Here is a 27282-nt window from a genome sequence, read left to right as displayed (position 1 = left end):
TACGTACCCTTAAAGAATATAACTTATTTTTGCCTGTTTTTGAATTTCATATAACAGAATCATATAGGGGATAGGTATTTCATTGAATTTGTTTTCCTTTCACTCACTATAACGGTTTTTAAGATTCACCTATGTAGTCACTCGTAGCTCTAGTTCACTTAGTTTTCATTGCTGAACAGTTATATTAACATACCACAATTATCCATCTATAGACATTTGAGTTGTTTGTAGGTTGGAGATGGTATGGGTAACACTGCTATGAACATGCTTATATACAACTTCCAATTTAGATTTGCATATTTCTTTCTATTAGGTATATACCTGAGAGTGGAATTACTGGGTCAAAGATATGCATGTAAATGCTAAGAGAAAAAAATTAAAATTTTCTATTTCTTTCTAAAATCATTTTATTTTAACAATTTATCTGTACATGCCTTTGGATTTTCAATGTATACAATTCATATCATCAGTGAATATTAACTGTTTAGCATCTGCCTTATAACTGTTATACTTTATTATTATTTGTGGAATACTACTGGCTAGGATCTCCTTCAATGTAACATTGAACATAAGTGAAGATAACAGACACCCATGTCTTGAACTCCATTTAAAAGGGAAATATTTTCAACACTTCATCATGAACTATGCTATCTCCTACAGATGTTTTCATAGATTTACTAGATTAAGAAAGTTCCCTTTTGTGCCTAGTTTGCTAATGGTTTCTTTTTAAAATCATGAATGATTGCTGATTTTTAACAACTGCTCCTCTACATATACTGAAATATTATTCTCATTGTTTTGTTCAAGTGGCCAACCATATTTAGTTGTTTCAGGTTAAGCCAACCTAGCATTCCTGGGATAAATTCTCAACTGGTCATGCTGGATTACTATCCTCTTCATGCATTGATGAATTCAGTTCACAAATATTTTGGGGTTTTGTTTCCCTTGTTTGTATCTATGTACATGAGAGAATCTGATGTGTAATTTTTGGGGGGGTTTTAGTATCAAGATTGTGGGAAAAAAAAAGATTATGATAGCCTCAAGAAGGTAGAGGATCCTCTTACTCTGTTTTCTAAAAGAATACAAAGTTATATATTATAAGGTTAGAGTTACTGTCTCACTAAATGTTGGTAGAAATTTCTAGTATATCCATCTGGACTTAGACTTTTCTTTATAGAAAATTTCACTTTATAGTTATAGCCCTATATGGGGTTTTTATTTCTTACGCAAATTTTTGTAAATTGTAAATTTCTAGGAACTTGTCCATTTCATGTAAAATTTCAACTTTCAACATAGTTATTCACAGTTATCTTATGAGGTTTTTCATTTTTTGGGGGGGGTGTTTTTCAAATATCTGCAGGATTCAAAGTGACATTCCTTTCCATTACTGATACTGGTTATTTGTGTTTTCTTGACTAATCTCATCTTTTGGCTCCTTGATCCCCTTTACTGTATGTTTCTTTTCCATTTTATTAAAGTCTGTTCTGTTATTTCTTCTTGTATTTTCTCTTAATTTATTTTGTTGTTCTTTTTCTATATTGACACTTCTAGCTCATTAACTGGAGGCTTAAGATGAATGCTTAGAACTTGATGTACCCCCCCAAAAAAAAATAATTAAAAAAAAAAAAAGGATGACTGCTTAGCTCATTACTATCTTTATACATGCACTTAACACACATTTACACACTTTTTAGCACAAATTAGGCTGCATTCCACAATTTTCCCCCTTAACATTCAAACAGTTGTTTAAATAGCAATTATGAATACTTGAAACTTTAATCAACATTGATAGAATGTAAAATGTTGGCTTAAAAAAATACGAAGGCTAGGTACAACATAGCCATCTATATTAATTAAAAGACAGTACTGTTTCTGAATACATTTTTCATGATTAGGGTTAGCACTTTATTTTCTTTCACCTACTGAGGTATCAGCCTACCATCACTTCCACTTTGGTATTGAGAAGTCAGCTGTTCTCTAGAAGAATGTAAGTATAACATACACTTTCTATATCTATATTTTTCCCTCTATATACACACATTTTCACTTTTTAAAGTAATCTTTCTTGCATCTTATTGCTTTTACGATTTTCTGTTTATTTTCATAGTTTCACTATGTTGTTTTAAAATAGTGGATCTCTTTTTACACCTTTTTCTATAAAATCTAAAACGCTTTGGTACCAAAATTTCATCATCTTACCAGAAAGTGAAATCAGAAAATTTTCACATAAGTCAAATCTTCAATCTTGTTGGACTATAAGGTGCCATCAATTGAAAGATGACTTCAGATTTCAGACAGATTTCTAAGATGTGAAAAACTACATCTTAGAATCAATGAAACAATATTTTATTATGCATGGGAACGGTTAAGATTCTTAGGGCAATTTTGTCTCTTACCTAGCTGGAAAATTAGCCATTTTACCTTCAGACTTCACCTCTGCCCCATTTTCTCCTCTCTTTCTAAACTCAATGAGACCTTCTTGTTATATCTTCTATATTACTTAACTTCTCTTGTGTATTTTCCACCTTTTCATGTGTGTGCTTAATTCTGAACACTGTTTTGATCTTCTAGTACACTAAACCTCTCTTTAGCTCTCCCCAATCTGTTAAACTAATTCACTGAGTTAATTTTGTGTATTTTGTTTAATAAGTTTTTTTTTTCAAATCAGTATGATGGCTCATACTTTCTAGTTCCCTGATGATAGCATACCCATTTTAGTCTATGTCTGAGTATTACTGGAGTCCCAAATTAGTATGTTCTCACTACAAAAATAACTTGAGGAAGTAGTCTGAGGCCTTACTGTTCTTTCCCTGGAAAAGATTTACACTTGCTTCTGTCAAGTGCCTGGGTACATTAATGGTCTGGGACCATCTTAATCTAAGTTCAAGGCTCTTAAGGTTTTCTGGACCACCCAGATGACCTGAATATATCTGCAGTCTTTAGAACAGCTGGTTTACTTTACCCTCACTCTTGGTGGGCCGAGAACTCCAACTTTTTTCCCACTCACCACAGGCCAACAAAAATCATAGCTCAGTCTCTTAGCTACCTCTTCTGGATCAGCATATACTTCTAGGGCAAAGCAGACTGTGGTACTTGGCTCATTTGTCTAGATTTCCAGATTCTCTTGGGCCTTAACCCTTGAATCCCTATTTTACTAATTCTTTGATGTTTTTGATTTTTAAAAAGATGTTTCAATATTTCAGCTAGCTTGCGTTATTGTTATTTAGTGGATGTAATGATCCAAATTACCATAAGTTTCCCAGTCTCCTATACTTTGTCTCAGTTAAAATTCCTTCACATCTCTTACATCAACACCCTGCTTTCAAATTTAACTGTCACCAACCTAAGTCAAGCCAACATTTTCCTTGTATCTATAAAATCGAAATAGTCTTCCAATTTGTCTTTCTGCCTCCAATCAGCTCATACTGTTACTATAAGATTTTTTCTAAATAGTGCTCTTATACATTTCTCCATAAAACAATAGGAAAAAAGTTCAAATTTATCTGCTAATCATTTAAGGTCCTCCATAATGTACTTCCAACTAAACATATCCAATCATCTCTCCTGTATTCTTCATGTATTCTAGCCACTCTAAGCCTCATTACCATTCAACACATGTTCCTTAAACTCCCGCCACGCCAACTTGTTTTCTGAACCGGAAATGCCCAGATTCCCACACCCCCTTGCCCCTTGAAGTCCAATCAAATGCCATCTCATCACTAAATTCTTTCTTACCTTAGTCAGAAATAGCCTTTTATGGGGCCAGAAGAGAAAAACTCCACGTGCCTCTGTGTCTGCGTGGGCCAGAAGAGTTGTGCATGCACACTAGCAGGCCAAGGTCTGAGACACAGCAGCATTTTTATTTCAGATTTTAATAACCACTTGCAAGTGTTGAAAACCAAAACTTTTAAACAACTTTTTAAAGCTTGTCCATAAAAAACAGGAGTCTTTTATAGTGTTAAAAAAAAAAAAAAAAAGGTGGGGGGGAGTTAAAAAATCATCTATTTTGATACAGTATTTGATAATGATAAAAAACCTCACACCTCACTTTCTATAGTGCACAAAATGAATGAGTCCTGGGCTAAGTAGAAAAAAGGTCAATGCTATCTTTGTTTTCTTTTAGAATCATTACCTTTTACCATCTTTCAACCACCTGATCTCTACAGCAGATACACTATCTTAGTTAACATAGTTAAGTTTGAAACTTGTCTTATATTAATGTAAAGATACTTCCTTTTTCCTATAGGCAGTCTCTCTCCTTCCTCACAACCCTGCTGTGCAGGTACTACTGTTGCTCTTGTTAATATTTTCAGAAATTTTATTTTCTTTTAAGTGGGTTCCCCATGGCCCTCTCCCTTACCCCAGGAAGCCTTGGGAGACCTTACCCTGGCTCTTTGGACTCTGTACACTTTAGATAATTTAACTACCCTTAATTACTTGAAAAAGAAAAAAAAACTTCATAATTTTCATAACATATAACTGATTTTAATGGGTTGTTAATTTCAGTCCTGTAGTTTTATTTTGTTTAGACAGGGCTGGGCAAGGAAAAAGAAATTGATGACCATATTTAGCAGTGAAGAAAAAAAAAAAGAACCTTTTATGTATTCCCATAAAACTTTATATCTAAGTACCTTGGGGATAGAAACTGTGTATTACACATTGTTGTACCTCTTCATCAACAAACCTCTGCTCAATGTCTTACACACAGCTGATAGTCAAAAACATTCTTGAAATTTATGAACTAGTAAGATAGCAGGGAGACTAGGGACAACATAATGAATTTAAAAAAAAAAAAGGAAATAAACATGAGGTAACAGGGAGAAAACTGCTCCAAGTTCATATAGCTAGCAGGTGATGGAACAAAGATCCCATGTTCTTAACCACTATACAATAAGACGGTACATTTGCCGCTTTCCATACACTGCTCCCCAATAATACCTGAGTTGTTTAAAGAGGAGAGACCCCACTAAACTGCAGAGCAGTAATGAATGCTATCACAAAAGCCAGGCATCTGACCAAATTTACTTTCATATTCCAGCAGTTAACTGTGAAACAATATACTATTATTAATGTGTTTAAGGAAAGCTCCATAGTATCAAAACATACAAGGGCTAATTCTAGTACCTAATCACTAAATAGGTGTTAATGTTTCAGAATGAAAAGTGGAAAGCTGTCTGCAACATAGGCTGGAAAAGATTGATATCAGTTTTTAAGATTCTTTGGTTATACTTGTCCATTTAAAGTAGTGAGTCATCAGCCACCTGTATTTCCCCTCACCTCAGACAGGCCAGTTAACTCATTAACACTCACCTTATATACTATCAACTAAAATGAGTCTTAAAATACCTGTAAGAAAAGAAATCTGAGCTGCAGGAAAGAAGATACCGATTTTTTACTTGTTATCAACTTTAAAGGAGCTTAATTTGGCACAGGGTGATGGTAGTTGGGTTTTGTCTCTAACTCCTGCCAAACTAAAATCTGATTTACATGCATGTCATAAGTTAAATAAAAGTTCTATTGTAGAAAACAAAACCTAGAGTGGGCTGAATTTAATTAAACTATATATATTAGGAGTTGTATTAGGTGCTAGGAATGAGAGACTAGTGAGGTTATTTTCTACACAAGGAACTCTAACAGAAGTGGTGAAATATTAAACCAAATACGTATTAAAGCACAAAGGAAGGCGTAATTAAATAAGTCATCTTAGACATAAACCTGAAGTTGGGTTTTGAAGAACAATTAGGAAAAAAGACAATAAGGAAGGCATGCTAGGAGAGGGCCAATGACAGTATAATTCCAAAGGTGCTCCCTAGAGCTGTGCAGCTAACAGCCTACATTGACATCCACAAAAGCCCTGTGGTCAGATAAAGGAAATATGTCCAAAGTTGAGGCAACATAAAAATGAATTTAGTGACCACCTTAAAAGTTTTGTACTACTAATGTATAGCACAAGAAATAAAGAGAAGATTCAGAAAGGCCGACAGAAGCTGGAATTGTCATAAAAAGAAAGAGAAGAAAGACAACTCACTCTATCAGTCTCTCCTACTGGCAGGATAAATGCCTAGCAGGAGCAGGCATTTAGTTTATGTAAAGCATAGTACTGAAAAAGTGTCAATGAGGAATTCATTCAATCAAAGAGATAAGGAGATATCCAGCTTCCAAAGGCTGCAATAGCAGAAGTACTAGTCATGGTGTCACATGTCCAATACTTGATGCTACAAGCTGTGATGCCTGTGCCCACTGGCAACACCAAAAGCTCTTCCATTAAAATAGTGATTTCTGGCATTTTCCTGGACTCATAGACTTCTTGGCTGATTCTCAATGTATAATGTCTTTTCCACTTAACTTCTTAAAATTTGTTTACAACTAAAAACCCTGACTGATATACCCGAAAGGAGATAGTTCAAGATATGACAAATGAAATAATGAAAGCAACATCCCACAAAAATTATAATAGAATCAAAGCCCAGATGGAAAGGTTGGCCTTAAAGAAGGATAGATTTGTTATTGCTGCACTTCTGATTCTCCAATTTGCTCTGTTTTGCTTCATCTGGAGGAGGATGAGAAGAAACCTAGTGAAGAGAGAAAATTCTATTTAATTTGTAAAACAGAAAAAAAGATAAATCTACAGTTAAAAAGCAGAAGGCTGGGTAAGAAAGAAAATGGCAAAGGTCTGGAAAGCTGCTACTAGAGACAAAAAAGACCAAAAAGTTAAAATGGCCCCTTGTCCACCATCCCCTCCCCACCTTCACCAAAATGTATTTTGAAAAAGAATAAGTCGCTCGTTTTTAGAGTTAGGACAGATCTGTTTAAACTATAGACGAGAAGTCCGGGAGGCAAGCAAGAAGAATTACTGCCAAGAATCTGTTTATACCTTTATTGCCCTCACTGGACCATGAATTCCTCCCTTCAAGGCAGGGACTATGGCTCACTAATGAATAAAATAAAAGATACATTTATACGCCTAGTATATGGAAATAAGAAAGGAGAGTAGTAGGACGAAATTTTAAAAACTTCACAATTTTGACTAAGGTAAGAATCATCTTCAACTATGTCCAAATGAATAGAAATAATACTTGAATACATTCTGTATTACCAACTGGGAAGCAAGGTCTTTTTTTTAATATAAATGTGTTGTAATTTTTAAAATTTATTTATTTATTTACTTATTTATTTATTGGCTGTGTAGGGACTGCATTGCTACACACGGGCTTTCTCTAGTTTCAATGAGCAGGGGGACTACTCTTCACTGCGGTGCTGGGGCTTCTCACTGCAGTGGCCTCTCCTGCAGCAGAGCACTGGCTCTAGGCATGTGGGCCTCAGTAGTTGTGGCACATGGACTCAATAGTTGTGGCCTGCAGGCTCTAGAGCACAGGCTCAGCAGTTGTGGCACACGGGTCTAGCCATTTCACGGCATGTGGGATCTTCCAGGCCCAGGGATGGAACCCATGTCCCCTGTATTATCAGGCAGATTCCTAACCACTGTGCCACCAGGGAAGCCCAAGATCTTTTTTTAATGCTATGTAACAAAATTTATTGCCCATTTTATCTTTGCTTGTGATCCCTGGGATCCTAAACAGTTACAAGATAATCATACAAGTAACCTTCATTTTTATATTCAAGAACTGGGAGGTGCACAGTGTCACTGAAGCTAAGCCTCCTTACATTGTGTTTCTTTTCATTTTCCAAGGGTATTAATGGGGTGAGGGGAGAGGGAGGAATGGAAAGAGGCCTGGGAGTTGGCATTTTTAAAAAATTCTCAGGTTATTCTAACATACAGTCACTTTAATAGTTTATCAGTTGATTCTCTTGAGTCTCCTAGGTAATGATTATATTGTCTATATAGAATTTCTCTTCCTTTTTTAAAAAGAAAGTGTTTTCATTACAAATAAGTGCTTATTTTCCAAATTAAAGTCATTTTGTTATTATAATGTTTTTCTGTGATTACTGAGGAAAATTCACAGAATACAAAAAAGCATAAAGAATCTTCAAAAAATCCATAATTCTCCCATCCCCAAAACAATCTTCATGTCATGTTTTATTTATCAGAATTTCCAATACATTTAAATGATGGTGATAGCCAGTAACCTTGTTTGGTTTTAATGGGCACACTTGTAATGTTTCAAAATTAAATATAATTTTGCTGCGCATTATTAGTTGATACCCTTAATTAAACTAACAAACTTTTTAGTTTATGAAACATTGTTTTTTCTAACTCAGGGGTAAATGCACATTATTAAATACATTGCTGGCATTTATTATAATTACCTTTTGGTTTCTCTTCATTAGCCTGTTAAAAGTAGTAACTGCTATAGACAAGTTTTTCCCCAATGGTGACCCATTCTTGCATTCCTAGAACTCCTACTAGACCATTAATTCTTTCAATTCAATTATTATTTTATCCATGAATTCAAAAGCTATGTTCACAATGAATATGGTTTTCTCACGCTGTCTTTGTCAAATTTTGTAACTATGGTTATTCTGATTTGGCTAACGTGAGCTAATGATATCCTATCTTTTTCTACATTTTGAAATAGTTTTCAATAGGAACTAGCAGCTCCTTAAAGGTTTATTAAGGTACAACTTGCCCATAAAATCATCCAGTGCTTTTTGGGGTAAGAGAGGAATCTTTTAGTATATTTATTACATTTTTCCACAATTGTTTTCCTACTTCTTTTTTCTTGGGGGGGTTAACATCCATTTCTAAGCTTTCAAATGTAATGGTAAAAGTGGTATACACAGTATTAATTTAAAATTTTGAAATATTTATCCTAACCATAATTATGCATTATTTCCAATGTTGTTTATTTGTGCCTTTTCCTCCTGCCTGAATCACATTTGCCAACCGTTTACTTCCCTCCCTTTTTTCAAAATAGACTTTACCTTTTCAAAAGCATTTTAAGCTCAAGGCAAAACTAATCAGAGGGTACAGAGGTTTCCCATATACCCCCTGCCTCCACACACACACACAACCTCCCCCACCATCAACATCTCATGTAAGAGTGGCACCTTTGATGCAATCAATATACCTACACTGACACATTATTATCACCCAAAGTCTACAGTTTACATTAGGGATCAGTTCTGGTATTGTACATTCTATGGGTTTAGACAAGTGTATAGTGACACATACCCATTATAACAGTTTCATACAGAACACTTTCACTGCCCTAAAAATCCTTTTTGATCCACATACTCATCCTTCCCTCCCTCTAACCCCTGGCAAGCACTGATCTTTCTGTTATTTTCATAACTTTGCCCATTCCAGAATGTCCTATTGTTGGAATCATACAGTATGCACCTCTTCAGATTGGTTTCTTTCACTTAGTAATATACATTTAAGGTTCCTCCATGTCTTTTCATGGCTTGATAGCTCATTTCTTTTTAGTGATGAATTATATTCCATTGTCTGGATGTGCCACACTTTATTCACCCATTCACCTACTGAAGGACATGTTGATTGCCTCAAAGTTTTTTGTTTTTTTTTTAAGCAATTATGAATAAAGATGCTGTGAATATCCATGTGCAAGTTTTGGTGGGAGTAATTTTTTAACTCATTTGGGTAAATACCAAAAGGTGTGACTGGACTGTACGGTGAGAAACTGCCAAACTGGAAGCAAAGTGGCTGTACCATTTTGCATTCCCACCAACAATGAATGAGAGAGTTCCTGTTGCTCCACATCTTCATCAGTATTTGGTGGTGTTTTGGCTTCTTTTCTTTCCTTGGCTGCACCATGAGGCATGTGAGATCTTAGTTCCCCAACCAGGGCTCAAACCCGTGCCCCCCGCAGAAGAAACTCAGAGTCTTAACCACTGGACATCCAGGGAAATCCCTGTGTTTTGGCTTTTGGCCATTCTAATAGGTGTGTAGTGGTAAGTTTAACTAGCAATTTCATTTTAATTAGCAGTGCCCTAATGGTGAGGTATGATGTTAAATCTCTCCTCATATGCTTATGTGACATCTGTATATCTTCTTTGGTGAAGTGTTTATAAAGATTTTTGCCCATTTTAAAATTGGGTCTTTTTCTTACTGTTGAGTTCCAAGAATTCTTTGTGTATTTTGGATAACAGATATCTTTTGCAAATATTTTCTCCCTGTCTGTGGCTTGTTTTCTCATTCTCTTGATAGTTCCCATTTTAAAAATCCATTTCAAAGATCTATGTGTCTGTTTTATTTTTGTTCTCTAGTTCATTAACATTGCTTTTATCTTAAATACCCATTCTACTCTCTTTGGGTTTATTTTGTACTTTTCTAACTTCCTGTTTCAAAGGTTCAGTTTGTTTTCTACCTATTTATCTTTCTCTTATATATACTAAGGCTGTAAATGTTCCTGTACCTCTTCAGTTACATCCCACGTTTGTCGTCATTATTTAGTTCTAATTATTCTAATAATTTCATTTCTGGATTCTAAGAGTTTTTTGCAAGAGTGAAAATGGAACACATCAATTTTTCTTGCAATTTATTATAGCCCAGAATGTGACCAACATGAAAATAATATACTCTGAAGGGTACACCAAATACCAATACACACTTTAAATCCTCTGTTTATTTATTGATAAACAGTCTAGACGAAAACTCTAGTGTAAGCATAATTATATATATATGTCGACAGCATCCACAAAACAAGAATAAAGTTATTAAAATGAGTAAGTCAGATACTGTTGAAATAAACAATTAAAGGTAAACCTGAGGAACTTTCACAGACCAAAGTAGAAAGACAAGTACAGAAACATTTTGAAAAAAGGTGAAAAAGAGATCCAGAAGTTTCAACATGTAACCAACAGGAATTCTAGAAAGCATCAAGAGAATGGAGGAAAGATAATATTAAAGGAATAACAGCTAAGAAGTTCCCAAACCAAAAACATGAGTCCTCAAGCTTAAAGTGCCCAACGAGCTATGTTTTCAAAACCTACTGCAAAATTTCAGAATATTAAGGAATTAAGCACTTAAAAACTGATCACATATGAAACTTGACTTAAATGACTAAAAGATGTATTATTCTAGAGGGAAAAACAGTGAATCTGGAGAAAACAGTGGGATGCAAGAAACAAATTAGCAAAAAAAAAAAAAAGAGTCAAATATATTGACAGTAAAAATGCTTAACATTAAATGAAAAATTCAAACATTATCAACTTGTCCAACTGGGAGGGGAAGGAGGAGGATACAGAGAAGTATGCTACAGTTTTTGTCTTGTGCAGGGCATGGATATAAACAGCGTAACTAAATATTGTTACAAACATAGTTTTTTTGACTATGCATATACAAATTGTAAAGGTGACCACTAGAAAAGCAGAAATAAAATATATTAACTTTGAAATTATTAGAGGGAAAAGGGGAAGAAAACTTGATCAAGCCAAGAAACTAACCAAACAGAAAACATGGTAAATATAAAGCACAAATTAAGGTAAATCAGTAAATATAAACACACTGGTAATTATAAAGTGTAGCAGTGCTACTAACAGACAACATAGAATACAGTAATGTGAAACATTAAATGAGAGAAAAAGATATTGCATACTGATTTAAAAATACTATTTAAAGATATATAAGTACCCAATAACATATTTCTAGAATATATAAAGCAAAATCTGAAAACAAGGAGAAACTGAAAAGTTCACACACATCATAAGTTTCCAGAAGCCACCTATTTTTTAATTCATACTCATCACACTTAAGTACTACAATATGTAATTGAAAAATGCTTTCAGCAATGTCAACAGTGTTGTAGGACAAATTTGAGAATGTCTTTTGAAAGATACATTAATAAGAAACAAACTGTGAGTCAGTCTAGTTCAGTAGAAGAGTATCAGATATAAACAATGACAACTACATTTTTCCTAAACTAAGTCTGAAAATAAATATGACCAAAATTAAGAAATACCACTGACTTCAAAAAAAATGGTCAGCTCCTTGAGAAAAAGAAAAAAAAAAGAAAAAAACAAACAAATGAAGAACGCACTAGTCAAGGATTTTATTCTTCACTAACGTTGGTTAATCTGTACAGTATGTGTGTTTAAGAACATAAGCTTTGGAGTCCAACAAACCCGAGTTTGAGTGCTAACTCCCTGTGTTACGAAACTGAGATAAATATATTAAGCTTTAAGTCTAAGTTTCCGTAACAGTTAAGTGGGGATAATAATTTGTAGCTCCATAAAACTATCATTTGGAAAAAAATTAAATAATGCCTGGCACAGAGGGCTCAATAATTAAGATGTATGGTTGTTCCTATTAAATTGTAGCTGGGGTGCAAGATGTGAGAAACTGGGTAATATTCTTGGTATTATTTAGTATGTTTTGCAAAGTGCTTTTGATTTAAAATCAAATGGGGAATTTTTTCCACTTATTTTTTCATAATATTTGGGTTCTCAGTTCACAACAAAAACTAGTTGTAATTTTAAAATTAAAATTAGAATTGCTAATTTTAGACTGATAGAATAAGGCTGACAGAATAAATAAAGGCTTTTCACCCTAACATAAAGTGCTCCAAATTTCCAATCTAAGAGGAAAAAAACAATAATGGCACTATTATTGCTATTCTCCAGTGATTTCTTACCTTTTAGAACTAGAAACATTTCCAGAGAGAAAATACCCAATGGAATTTAATCCTGCACTGAAACCAGAGAACCAGCCCAAACAGCTGTTCTGGTGGCAAGGATACCCTGAGCAACTTTATTTTTTTACTGAAGAAATGTCATTATTACGCTTAAGGTAGATATAAAGATTTATGGGCAAGAAAGTTTTAAGTAATTAAAGGAAAATCTTATTCATGTGTTCCAAGAATATACCAAGCCCTTTTTGAAAAACCTATTTTTAGTTCTCAGTACTCAAGAAGATACATCATTCAAGATACTGAAGCAGAGCCCCCACACCTCACCTCCAAAACAAAAGAAGAAACATTAAGCTTGAGTTCCCTTAACACTAAGTTTGTTGCAAAACTTGCCAACGGGGAATACATTAAAGCAAACATAACTTGTACACTGGCTTGTTCACATACTGGTATATAAATCAGTTACTTACTTGTGTCTCATAAATTCAGTTCAACATGCCTTCTGTGTTACTTCTAAGAAAAAAGCTGACAATATAGTTCCTTACCTTTCCATTAGCTTCTCTTTATCCCAATTGAAGTGGCTAAGGAGTATTCTTGTGATAGTAGCTGGATTCTAAAGAAGGGGGAAAAAAAGTCATTTTAAGGTAATAGCACTTTATTGACATTTAGTGAATTTTTAGGTTGAATTTAAAGTTCTATAACACCCACCCAAATTTCCTTTTCTAACATATTTCTTTATTCCCCTAAGAAAATACAAATTTTTAATTATAACATCAGAACTATTTAAAAATAGTTTGTCACACTAATATGTCAGGTTTCTGTGGGATTCTAAAGCAGAATTCAAAATAAGCCAAGAAGAAATAAAATGAAAAACTACTATATTAAATCAAGCACTAATTAAAGTGAACTTTTTTGCAATTACATTTAACAGACTGCAACATCAGCACACTGTAAATCAAAAAAATTTCTAACATTTTACGTATTGAATAGTTCAAATGAGTCCAAACCATTTTTAATTCAGAAGGTCCTTCAGCGATGTTTAATGAAAACGACAAAATATCTGTACTATGAAATAATTTATAGAGTATAATCGTTAGCTGCTATTTCATTTCTAGAAGGAAAGGCTATCACCATGAAATAAGTCCAAAGTTCACTGCTCTGTCATTCAATGATGTCACAAATACTTCCATTTCCCATGAAACTAGTGAACAGAATTTTAACTAAAAACCTAAGAGATGGGTGAAATCCTCAAAGATACTAGAGCTAGTTACAATGTTAGAAGTGAAACTCAAACCTGAGTCTGCTTATTTGTATTTCATTTATGATTTTATTATATCAAATAACATTTCAAAAAAGGTCTCTGTATATAAACTACTTTTATTTCACCATAGTTAGACAATAATAGTATTAGTTAACTACTGATTTAGTTAAAAAGTAATCCTGTATAAAAATGTCATGAAAGAAAATCCTATGAATTATTCTCAATAATACCATTTGTCACAGAAAAACTCACATGCATCCACATACCCTTTGGCAAAAAAGCCAAAGATGCAGACGTTATAAGTCCCAACCCTCCACTTCAGGCACATTTTGCTAATCCATCTAGGTATTCCTTACTTCTTGGACCCAGACCCCCTTAAGAATCCTCCTTTAAGAAAGTGCTCTTCAAGTGCTTAACACAGTGCTTGAGAAAGACACTACCAATCTACAAGAATTAATTTGTGAAAAGTGAAACCTATTAGCTAAGTTATATTTGTACAGAATAGAGACATTGTCGTGTGTCCAGAAATATGATACAACAGGTTTTTACAATATGATTTGCCTACAACTGAAACAGTTATTCATTTAGTCATATGTAAAATAAGCGTAATAATCCTATCAACTGGGAAAATTAAGTCTACTACTATCCACTGGGATTGTGCAACTATTAACTTTGTGGCATCAAATGCACTATATATTCTCTGCCACTGACAGTGCACTTGGGGGAAAATGTTTTAGGAATTGTTAATTTTAGACTTGCAGAGAGAAAAAAGGGAGAGGAGGGGAAGTGCCCTCTTTGACTTAATGTTGCTGAGTGTCTTTTCTGTGTTTCAGTTCCTATATCAAAAACTGGTCTCGGGACTTCCCTGGTGATCCAGTGATTAAGATTCCGTGCTGCCAATGCAGGGAGTACAGGTTCGATCCCTGGTGGGGGAACTAAGCCATCCACAAGCTGTCCAGCAGCGGCCAAAAGATTAAAAAAATAATAATAATAATATTATAACAATAATAATAATTTGTCTCATCCAGAAGTTCCCAAACCTGTTATTGGCTCTTCAAAAATTACCACGGAATGTTCTGTTAAAAAAACAGATTCCTAAGGTTCATCCCCCAAATGTGTTCATCACCAAAGGGATTCATAACATTAGACTAATGGTCCCCCAGGATGAAGAAAACATGACAACTTTCTGATTTTAGCTAACTGTTGAAAATTTTCTGTGTAGATGTAATGTGTTTAATAATGTACATACTGTATCGGAGGTACATGCTCAAAAGTTTTTCCTTATAGGATATTATTACTGGAGAATTTGGCTAACCCACATGATAATGCCAAAATACCTATATTCTGCCAGGGCTCTACACTATAGGGCAGAGGATATTTCACAATACTATATAAATATATTTAGGTCACTGTCTTAGTGCAGCTGGCTCAAGTCATTTATGTGCACTGCACATAAATGGAAAGGCGATGGGGGAATAACATTTATTGTGCATCTACTGTATTCTAGATGCTGCACAAGGTATTTTATACACCTCATTTAATTCTCAAAGCACTCTGTAAGGTAAATATACTTACCTCCCATTATAAATATGAGAAAACTATGACTAGGCTCCAAAAGGTTACAAAAACTACCCAATATCATGTAGCTCATTAAGTAGAACCAGTTGTGAATTCTCACCTAGGACAATCTGGATCTAATATTACTTCATTTATTCTATACAGGAGAATCCAAAGGAATATTAAAGATTTCATTTAGTTACTAGTCATATGTCTAAATAGCCTTTATATCCTCTACCAAAGGGTAATTCAGGGCAGGATGAAGAGAGGATGGCAGAAAGCTAAGAGGCACAAGTGAGCTTTCTAAGGGACTGAAAAATGTTCTATTTCTTGAATGTGATGGTTTGGTTATATGAGGGAAAACATTTATCAAAACTCAAACTATACACTTAAAAATGGGTACCTTTAGTCATATAAAAATTATATATCAATAATGTTTGTTTTTACTTAAAAACAGAACAATCTGACTTTTGGTCCTGGCCAAGATGGAGTAATAAGCACATCTCTCTCCCACTGATTACAACTAAAAACTCTGGACAGAATACAAAATACAACTAACAGAGTACTCTGAAAATTAAATAACAGCAGGCAGATTGGGGAAAGCAGTGAAGAACTACATATAAGATGATGGTGAGTATCTGGTTTGTTTTTTCTCCTTTATTTCCTGGATTTGACACAAGGGTGGGCCAAACAGACATACTGTATAGTACGCGTTATCAGCAAAAACTGAAACAAGTATATATTCTTGGCCAGAGGACTAAAGCAAAAGCCTCCTGGAGAAGGTGGGGAGAATACTTTTTTCTTTTGCCCTTATTTCTCCCAGCCCTGCCCTGAGGCCAGTCCCAGCCATGAAACTACACTACTGCAGACCACAGAACAAGAGAAAATCCATTGCTCTGATCAGAGGAATCAGGAAGATGAATCCAGTTGTGAAATGAAGAGTGTAGGAGAATCCCTATTATTTTCTTCTTTTTTTCTCTTGCCACTTCACCTCAAGGCATGACAGGCAGGAAACTAAAACTGAGATTACTCCATGTATCTGGCTAGAGAATGAACAAAAAGGGCCCCTGGGAGATAAGAGTGTAGAGGAAATTGCTGAAAGGAGAGAGATGGAGAAGTAGATTCCTAGTTCTGTGTATGAACCAAGTCCTGGGCTCACATGCAAGCTATGCATGTGTGGAACATAGCCAAAGAAGAATAAAAGAGGCTTCCAGAACAGAACTATGATATAAACCACTGCCCAAATCAACCTAAGTGGGAATGCGAGGGGCAAACTCAATATAGCAAAGACTCTGAAAACTGCACAGATGATGGAAACAAATCTGTACATAAAGTTAGAAAGAACTTTCAGGTAGAACCTAACTGGGTTGACTTGTTTACTAAAACAAATAAAAGGATCCTCACCACTCTCTAAAGGATTTTAAGAGGATGCAGAATCTCACACAACATTCCAAACATCTAGGACAGAATCCAAAATAACCAGACAAAGCAAGAACAACAAAAATCTGATCAATTATCAAGGGAGAAGAAGACAATTATTTTATTCTGACCCCAAGATGACCCAGATATTAGAATTATCAAACAAAGATTTTTAGAGCAGCTGTTAAAAATACAGGGACCTCCTAGGTGGCGCAGTGGGTAAGAATCCACCTGCCAATGCAGGAGACACGGGTTTGATCCCTGCCCCAGGAAGATACCACATGCCGCGGAGCAACTAAGCCCATGTGCCACAACCATTGAGCCTGCACTGTAGAGCCCATGAGCCACAACAAGAGAAGCCACAGCAATGAGGAGCCCACACACCACAAAGAAGAGTAGGCTCCACTCGCCACAACTAGAGAAAGCCCATGTGCAGCAACGAAGACCCAATGCAGCCAATAAATAAATAAATAAATAAATAAATAAATAAATAAATTTGTGTTTTTTTTGTTGTTGTTTTTTTTAAAGTGGGTCTGAATACTGTCCCAGCTGAGATTTTATGCACTATCATCCTCTACCCTTTGATCAAATGATTCTCAACTTTGGTAGCACATCAGAATCACCTGAGGAGCTTTTAAAAAACTGATGTGCAGGCCACATCCCAGGCCAAATACATCAGAAGCAAAGTGGGGGACAAAAGGTGGAGGAGGGGACTGGGTGGGAAAGGGAAGAACTTGGGCATTACCATATGCATTCCCATGTGCAGCCAAGATGGAGAACGACAGTTCTAGATGTACACACGTATTCAGACAGGCCCACATTCAAAACAGTATGACAGGCTCTCCTGGTAGATCAACCAAGCTGCTGAATGACATTCCTGGGATTAATATTGTGGGGAGGGAACTATTTTTTGAAAAGTCTCAACAGACAGTCTTCTTATTTTAGGGGAAGCTAAATGTTACAAGAATGGGTTTTATAATATTAAACAGTAGCCTAAGATGAAACAGCAAAAACAAAACAAAATAAAACCATTTTTAACCCAACTAACATACACAAAAAGACCTCCAAAGCCTAGATTTTATTTATCTCAGAATTTCATCTGAAATAGAATTAAATAGGTTACAGAGTCTATCTCAAAACTCTGTTTGACAATCTTCCTACACAAGAATGGGCTCATATTTCTATATTATGTTTCTGTATAGCTTGATCTGAGCTCCCTAAGAGAGCTGCTGATGATTCAAATTTTATAGACTATTAATGTGCCTTTTTAAAACAATATTAGAAACCCAAAAGCCATAAAGTACAAAAACTTCTGTATAGAAATATTTACAACACCTACAATAAAAGGTAAATAAGCAAACATACACATCCATAAAAGACAAATAATCCAACAAAAATGGGCAGTTTATGAATTCAAAGAATACATTTGGCTGAAAAACAAGAAAATATTCAACCTCCTTAATACAATGACTGTTTTGAATCTACCACAATGGCTAAAATCTTAAAAATTGATAGTATCTGGAAACAAAAGTGTGGGGATCTGGCCCACAACATGTTAGTGAGATGGCAACTCTCTTAAAACCTTTGTGAGAAAAAGAGTTTAGCAGAAATAATCAAAACTTAAAATGCACTTGACCTAGGACCTAGAAATTGCACTTTTAGGAACCCAGCCAAAAGAAATCTGCAAGTGTAAAACGGTAAGAATAAGAAATTTCACATAAAATATCAAATTGTACACTTTAAATACATGCAGTTTATTTTATGTCGATTGTATCTCAATAAAAGTTCTTTAAAAAAAAGAAATTTCACATGTACATTATTTGGAAAAGCAATAAAGCAAAGAAAACCTACATTTTCCCAAGAGGAGCCTGCCTATAAATTATGCTGTACCCATACTTAGAATACTATGCAGCAATTTAAAAAACAAAAAGAAAACAGATCTGCATGCACTGGGATGGAAGGATATTACTGAGATACCAATGAGTGAAAAAAGCAAGTTACTGGGCAATGTACAATATCCCATTTTTGTATTTAAAAAAATAAATAAATTTGTACGACATATTGAATGTGCAATTTAAAAACTTTAGAAAGCTGTCCTTGAGAATGATATATCCCCCCAGGACTGGTTTGGGAGTAGGGTATAAAAGTTTTTGTTTTTCTACTCAATAATCACACTACTAGAGATTTCAAGTGTTACTTTTATAGTAATTAACAGTAGTATAGGACTTGCTACTTCAAAATGTGGTCCACAAAATTTCAATCTCCCAAGAGTTAGTTAGGAATGCAGAATCCTAGATCCCAATCTACATCTACAAATGTTCATTTCAACCAGACCCTTAAGTTCCTCAGGTGACCTGTAGGCACACTAAAGTTTGAGAAGCATTAATACAGACTACAGGAAGCAACATTTTGAGCTCATCACACTGATTAAAAATTTTCATTTCCAAACTCTCAGATTTAATCAAATACTTGATTTCCTTCTAAGAAATTACCATGTATAATTCAGGTATAATTTGCCTTCCCTTTATAAGTATATAAGAATGCTGAGAGCTTTATACTAAGAGTCACTAAAAGGCTGCAATATAATTTAACACTTAGTCAAAGACATACAATAAATCCTTTAGGTATCCAAAGTTCATACAGTACCACATACAAAATGGAAGAGTAGTATTTTGTCACCAAAAGATGCTCTTGACTTTGATCAATCAGGACAGGGTGCCAGGAATAGAAACCACTAGATATTTTGAGCAAAGGGGGGAGTCAATGAGAGTAACTGGGTGCTTAATAAGTGGGTGAGTCAAAAATTATCTGCACTCTGGCTGTAGAATTTATTTTAATTAACTTTTAGAAAAGACAAATACATCACTTTTCAACATAGTCTCCTTGCTTTTCAATACACTTTGTCAATCTGTCAACAAGCTTTCATATTCCCTCATTAAAAAATGTTTTAGGCTGAGCTGCAAGCCACAAACGCACCACTGTCTTCACTTCTTCATCAGAAGTGAATCTTTGTCCTCGTAGGGCTGCTAACACTAGTGCAACCTTCCTTGAACTTCTCTACCCATTCATACACACTTCTTCACGAAAAAACGCTTTCTCCATGCTGTGCACAAAGTCTTCAATAAATAACGGCACCAGGTACACCCTCAGATCACAAAAAAACGAATCATCGCATGCTGCTCTTCTTTCATGCAAATCACAAGTGAGGAATCCATTTTTGCTCACACTGCAGTTACAAATGAACTGATGTAACACACACACACCTGCACAGCAGTGACTGGGGAGAACTAGCCTTGAACGGAAAGTGCTGATAAGACAGTGCAGCCAACAGAAGTTTTAATATAACTGGAGTGGGGATAATTTCTGACTCACCCTCATAGTTGGAAGGACTGGAGGGATGGGGCTGTAAGGCTACATCTGTCTACAAGAATGACACCAGAACACTATACAACTGAATCACAAGGGACTTTCCCCCTTAAGCCACCAATGGAACCACTAAACTCAAGAACAGCAGATAACTGTGATCCAAAGAATCAGAAAGTCACCACTGCTACTGCCACAACTGCTCCTAGAAAACCATGAAGCAAGATGATATATGCACAACAGTCTAGCTGCTGCCTTTGCTACAAATGCATCTTGATAGTGCAGAAAGGTGAAGAATGGACAATGCAATGCTGCATTTCCACTACTGCAGAAAAATCTCATTTTCACAACCCAGAAAAAGGGAGGGGGATGGTGGACAGAAAAGAGATGAAAGATGAACTCCCTTCAAACCTCACACACGTGTATCTAACTGCCAGCAACTATTTCACGTCTAAAACCCTAAATGCAAAATGCTCTGAGAAATAAAGTTCTTGGCTTTCTAGCCCAGCGATACAGAGAGGTAATTAGGAGGAGTGAAGAAGACCATCACAGAATACTCAGATGGCTTAAAAGCTATATTCATGAAAAGGATTTACAACTAAACAACACTAATCTGGGGCTTCCCTGGTGGCACAGTGGTTAAGAATCTGCCTGCCAATGCAGGGGACACAGGTTTGAGCCCTGGTCTGGGAAGATCCCACATGCTGCAGAGCAACTAAGCCCGTGCACCACAACTACTGAGCCTGCGCTCTAGAGCCCACAAGCCACAACTATTGAGCCCGTGTGCCACAACTAATGAAGCCTGCATGCCTAGCGCCCATGCTCCGCAACAAGAGAAGCCACAACAATGAGTAGCCCACGCACCATAACAAATAGTAGCCCCCGCTCGCCACAACTGGAGAAAGCCCATGCAGCAATAAAAACCCAACACGGCCAATAAGTAAAGAAATTTAAACAAACAAATAACACTAATCCTCAAAGTTTCCAGTTTTGAATATTTATTTCTAAGCTACCATCAGGAGAAGGAAGGTAAAAGAAAAGGGGAATATATTGAGGGTAACGTTCTTTGAGATACTTTCCCACTGAAGATGCTTCCCGGACATTATTTTAGCAAGAAGTTCACACTTTACTCACTACCCTTGGAGGTTATTTAAAATAAAATTTAACACTGACAAGTTTTGACCAACTATTTATAATTCTGTAAATCCATGATACTTAACTTGAAATTCTGCTGAGATATACATTTGAACTATAAATTTAATCTTGATGTACCAAAGCTTGTTAATGAATGCCCCTAGCCAACTACCCATCAATAGCATTTCAAATTTGACTTTGCTCTCCTTCATCTTGTCCTTCAAATGCCTGGTATGCATTTTATGAAGGAAATCACTTTCATGTCATGTCAAATTTGAAGAGTCAAAGATCTCGCCTCTAGAGAATGTAATTAGAACAAAATAAATAAAATATTTCTGTAAATGTAAGGAAGTTTACTAAACTGTGTATAATCATTTAATTTATTCTGTAAAAATTCAACTGCAAACCAAAGGGGTTGGGTGATGGAAGGGATATATTTACATAAACAGTAGAAACAATATGTAAAACTTCTATTTTACAACAGAAAAACAAGCTCATGACTTTAAATAGCAGTGTATACTTTAGCATTTACTTGAACAAGGGCCAAGTCACCCCCAACAATCTCTAGTTTTAAACTTTCATCATTACATGAGGTCCCAGTCGGGCAAAATTTGGGGGGGGGCGATGGGGGGACAGGACGGAACAAAAACCCTATAGATAAAAAGCCTAAGAACTAAAAGGTAAGGCCAAGAATCAGGTAACTCCAATTCCAAACTATCTTGGCATAATGGAGCTAATCTAAAGCACAAATGAAGACTGTATATAGACCACCTTACGTTATTTTCTTATTTTTGTGGTAGTTCAGAATTGCAAGAAATAATCAAGGTTATTTAGCAACCTTGAGTGACCTACTCATATTCTCACCTCTGGATTCCAATGGTCACACCCCAAGTATTAGCAATCTGCATAGCTACTGTAGCACATACTGAAAATGTTCCACCAAACACACAACCAAAACATCTGAGTGGCTTCAATGTACCGTCACTTCACCTTAACACTACCACCAGCCATCTCCAAACTACATAAAGACAGCATACATAAATCAGTTTGTAAAGTGAACTGAATATTGTTAAGAAGCCTTGTATGTAGTTTATTTCATCTGGAGGCACTTGGAAAAAGAGATACATATACATTCCCAACTACTACTACTTTTTTTTTTTAAAAACAGTATTTGACCTAGTGCTTTAAACTGTATGTTTTAACTAATATCCTTCCTTTCCCAAGATGGCAACTCAAAACACCTATCAATAAGTGGTAGGATTCTGATTAGCAACTGAATGACTACTTCTTATTCATACTCTATACACGTATATTTGGTACACAAAATTTTGTATGATATAAATGTGAGATTATCTGATATAAACGTGAGATTATCTGATATAAACGTGAGATTATCTGAAAATCATGATGCTTTAGAGAACAAAAGTATGGACACCAAGTGGGGAAAAGATGGGGTGGGTGGGATGAACCGGGAGATTGGGATTGACATATATACACTATTGATACTATGTATAAAATAGATAACTAATGAGAACCTACTGTATAGCTCAGGGAACTACTAAGTGCTCTGTGGTGTCCTAAATGGGAAGGAAATCCAAAAGAGAAGAGATATATGTATATATATAGCTGATTCACTTTGCTGTACAGCAGAAACTAACAAAACATTGTAAAGCAATGACACTCCAATAAAAATTAATTATAAAAATAATAACAAAAAGAAAATCATAGTGCTTATATTTAGAATATTAAAGTTTTATTTAAGTAAATCTGAATCTTACAAATGTTTTTCTAAGAAAAATTCTACTTGAAAATAAAGTGATCATAAATGTCTTTAAAGATCAGAAAGTGGTCATAAATCCAAACGATCCTGAAATAGACAAAAACATATTCCTGTATCATTTAAAGAAAGTATTATAACCAAGCTGTAACAGGCCACATATACCTCCAGCACATTCTCGTGCCAATTATTCTCAAAATACATAGCTCAATGGTTAAGAATAATGAAAAAGGAACATGTGGTACATACAACTGGAATCTTCCTTCATGAAGGTTTGGACTAAGAACACTTTTACATATATTTGCAGAGGTGATTTTAAAGAATGAAGGTATCACTAAACATGGACCTTTAATGATGGGACTGCACTGAATCACTGTTAAATTTTTTTTTTTTAATTTAGTGGATGTACAGTTTTAGAAGCTAATGGTAACCTCAAGGTTTGACAAGCATCTTTGCTACATCCAGTTGTTAATGACTTCCAATCCTTTGAGGCAACCATTTTAAATTCTTTTAGCTGCTTCCTCTTGGATTTATTTTTTCCTTAATAATATGCTTATGCTCAGATAGTAACTATCTTTCCATTTTAGATATTATCTATCACCTTCCTTGTGAAAGTTGAAGATTTAGTCCTCCTACATGCACTCTCTCCCAAATCATTCTTATATAATTTTATTATAGTTTTTACTTAAGCCACTATCCACTGTTTTTAACAATCAACTAACAGGAACTCTGAGAGGAGAGGGAAGGGAATTACCAAGGCAGTATTAAAATTTCATTTCCCAAAGCTTTAAAATGACATGACATAAGTCTCCAGCTGAAAGGGTCCAATAAGGGCCCAATAATCAGAAGATTCACATTTATTAATCTCTTCAGAACACAAAGGATAAAGAGAAAAAGCTGAAACTTTTTTTAAAAAAGTCATCAAGAAATGGCAAGCTGACTGATATTAGATTTATTAGCAACAGTGAATACAGAAGGCAGTATCTTTCATAACACTCCAACCTAGACGTTTCCTAGCCAGCCAATCTAGCAACCAAGATTAACGGCAAATTGAAAACAACATCAGTCACAATGAGCAATATCCTACAAAAAAGTTATGTGGGAGTTAAATTAAGAATGCAGTCCATTGGTGTACCCCCCCCCAAAAAAATAATATATAAATAAATTAAAAAAAAAAAAAAAGAATGCAGTCCAGCAAAATGAGATTAAATCAAGAAAAAGACATAGATCTAAGAAACAGGCAGAACAGTAATATAAAAATTCATGGCTGATGGTTATACAAGAGGCCTAGTGGGAAGGGCATCCTGGATTAAAAGAGCAAAATGGAGGGCTCCAGGAGAACTGTAAACACAATCCAAGTGTAAACTGGACTACTTGGACCGTTCACTGAATGGTAACCATAAACACAAACATTATTCAATGGTGTCACTTTAAAAATCAAGCTATGAACAAACCAAGATTTGGCTATGATCACAAGACAAAAGAACTTTTATAACATAAAAGTATAGCTAGCATAAATTGCGATCCTCAAAGGTACAAAAAGAGAAAAAAGATAATGCCAAAAGGTGATGGAAAGAAAGAGGTGTATTAATTAAAGTTATAAATGTAATCATTTGAAGACATAATAGGTCTTTACTTTTTTGTTATCATATACAAGTATTACTCTCTTTTTTTAAAATCACAAATTACAGATTGGACAAAAGTGCTACAACTATCACATATTAAGAACTCACTAAGAGGGACTTCCCTGGTGGGGCAGTGGTTAAGAATCTGCCTGCCAATGCAGGGGACACAGGTTCGATCCCTGGTCTGGGAAGATCCCACATGCCGTGTAGCAACTTAGCCCGTGCGCCACAAATACTGAGCTCGCGCGCCTAGAGCCTGTGAGCCACAGCTATTGAGCCCGCGCGCCTAGAGCCCATGCTCCACAAGAGAAGCCAACTCAATGAGAAGCCCTCGCACAACAATGAAGAGTAGCTCCCGCTCATAGCAGCTAGAGAAAGCCTGCACACAGCAATGAAGACCCAACAAAGCCAATAAAATAAATAAATAAATAAATGTATTGAAGAAAAACAAAAAACAAAAAAATAACAAAAAAAGAATCTGCCAATGCAGGGGACACAGATTCAAGCCCTGGTCCGGGAAGATCCCACATGCCTCAGAGCAACTAAGCCCATGAGCCACAACTACTGAAGCCCGTACGCCTAGAGCCTGTGCTCCGCAACAAGAGAAGCCACTGCAGTGAGAAGCCTGCGCACCGCAACAAAGAGTAGCCCCCGCTTACCACAACTAGAGAAAGCCTACTATAAGCAGCAACAGACACAACAGAGCCAATTAAAAAAAAAGAGAGAACTCACTAAGGAAAGGCACAAAGGATATGAAAGGGCAATTCAGAGAAATGTCAAAACAACTAAGTAATATTTTCTTTGTCAGACTAGTGAAAATTTTATGATTCTTAATAGTGTCAGCAAGTGTAGACAAAATGATAGTTTACACACTGTTAGTGTAAAGATAAACTCCATAACCTTTTTTGAAGACATTCAGTCTTACTTATAAATGTCTGTATCCAAAGGCCAGCAAGCTCAAATCCAAGGTAAGGTTAGGTTAGGTCAAGAAAGGAAAAGAGAGGAAAGGAAAGGAAGGATGCACACACTACAGAATTCACAAAATGTCAATAAGGTCATAACAATAAGGTCATGTTAGAAAATACTGTACAGGGGCTTCCCCGGTGGCTCAGAAGTTAAGAACCCACCTGCCAATGCAGGGGACACTGGTTTGAGTCCTGGTCCGGGAACATCCCACATGCCACAGAGTAACTGAGCCTGTGCACCACAACTACTGAGCCTGCACTCTAGAGCCCACGAGCCACAACTATTGAGCCCATGCACCACAACTACTTGAAGCCCATGAGCCTAGAGCCCATGCTCCGCAACAAGAGAAGCCACCGCAATGAAGAAGCCTACACACTGCAATGAAGAGTAGTCCCCACTCTCTCCAGCTAGAGAAAGCCCACGAGCAGCAACAAAGACGCAATGCAGCCAATAAAAAAAATTTAAATAAATTTTTAAAAAAAGAAAATGCTGTACAATTGTTAATTCCATAGTATACTATTGAAAGAAAAAATAGCAACTTGCAGAATTATAAAGTGGGATTGGAAAAGGAAGTGGGAAAGAGTGCAAACATAGCTCACTATTTTTCTTCTAAAATTTTATTTCTTGTAAAATAAAACATTTCAATTGTAAAGTTTATTGACATAAGCATAAGAAAGCACTACTTTTTTAAAAATCTTAGCATGATTTAGATACAGTTAAACAATTCATATCCTTCACCCTCTTACTAAGAATTCCTTTCCATCAAGACACAGTTTAACCAGATTTTTGTAAATGTATCACCAACATGTATTTTAAGAAGATGAAAACTAAAAAGCAGAAGTTACTTTTGAAATGTCAATAGTGGCAGTCAGGATTAGAGTATACCTAGGTCTCTAAAATTCAGAACTATTTTGCTTTATACTAAGTTGGACTGCTAGATCTGACCATTTTGAAGAAATTAAATACATGACATTCATTTTAATATGTCACACGATAAGATAAAAAATAACTTTGTGATTTATTTAGACCATGAAATACCTAAAATACATTTGAAGGAAGGTGCTAAATATGAAATATGAAAGTTCAAAAAAGTTAACTCAAAAAAATGGAGGGGGATTTTACAATACACCAAAACATCTTAACACTATTGATTCAAAATATCTCTACTATGGCATACCATGAAACTTCACTTCAAAATACATTTCCACATTCAAGTGACAGTAGACTAGATCTCTTCAATATAGTATATATACAGTTTATTAAAGTAACTATTATCATCAGCTTTTTGGAGCCAAAATTTAGGCTATAGATAACCTAAGATCTTAGATTTTACAGTCATTTTGAAAACCCAGCAAGTTTCACTGGAAACCAAATACCAACTTTTATCTGCCTTTTCATTTGGGAAGCCTTGAGAAGCACTGTATTAACCTATTAGAAAACACAGCCCCTTTCTTTTAGAAGCACAACAGCAAAGAAAATGATGCAAATATCTGTATCATTCAGCTATCCCTATAAAATCTCACTTTACAGCCAATACTGGAGTAATAAAAAGCAATCCAACATTTTACCTTATTATATATAAGCCTTTCATTTCTTTTCCTTCAAATGTTTGCATTATACTGCCTATGTTCT

At 35.4% G+C, this 27282-nt stretch overlaps 1 protein-coding gene across 2 annotated transcripts in view; it reads right to left on the bottom strand.

The window, feature by feature from the left end:
- Positions 1 to 27282, bottom strand: part of ARIH1 (ariadne RBR E3 ubiquitin protein ligase 1) — a 102295-nt gene that overhangs the window by 51483 nt on the left and 23530 nt on the right. For both annotated transcript variants that reach the window (XM_057723233.1, XM_057723234.1), the window contains one exon: positions 13094 to 13161. In XM_057723233.1, the coding sequence (XP_057579216.1) occupies positions 13094 to 13161 (68 nt within the window). The remainder of the gene's footprint in view (positions 1 to 13093; positions 13162 to 27282) is intronic.

This window comes from Hippopotamus amphibius, chromosome 2 (assembly GCF_030028045.1).
Source record: "Hippopotamus amphibius kiboko isolate mHipAmp2 chromosome 2, mHipAmp2.hap2, whole genome shotgun sequence".
Classification (NCBI taxonomy): Eukaryota; Metazoa; Chordata; class Mammalia; order Artiodactyla; family Hippopotamidae; genus Hippopotamus; species Hippopotamus amphibius.
Note: the sequence above shows the minus strand (reverse complement) of the source record. Positions and strands in the feature narration are given on the sequence as shown.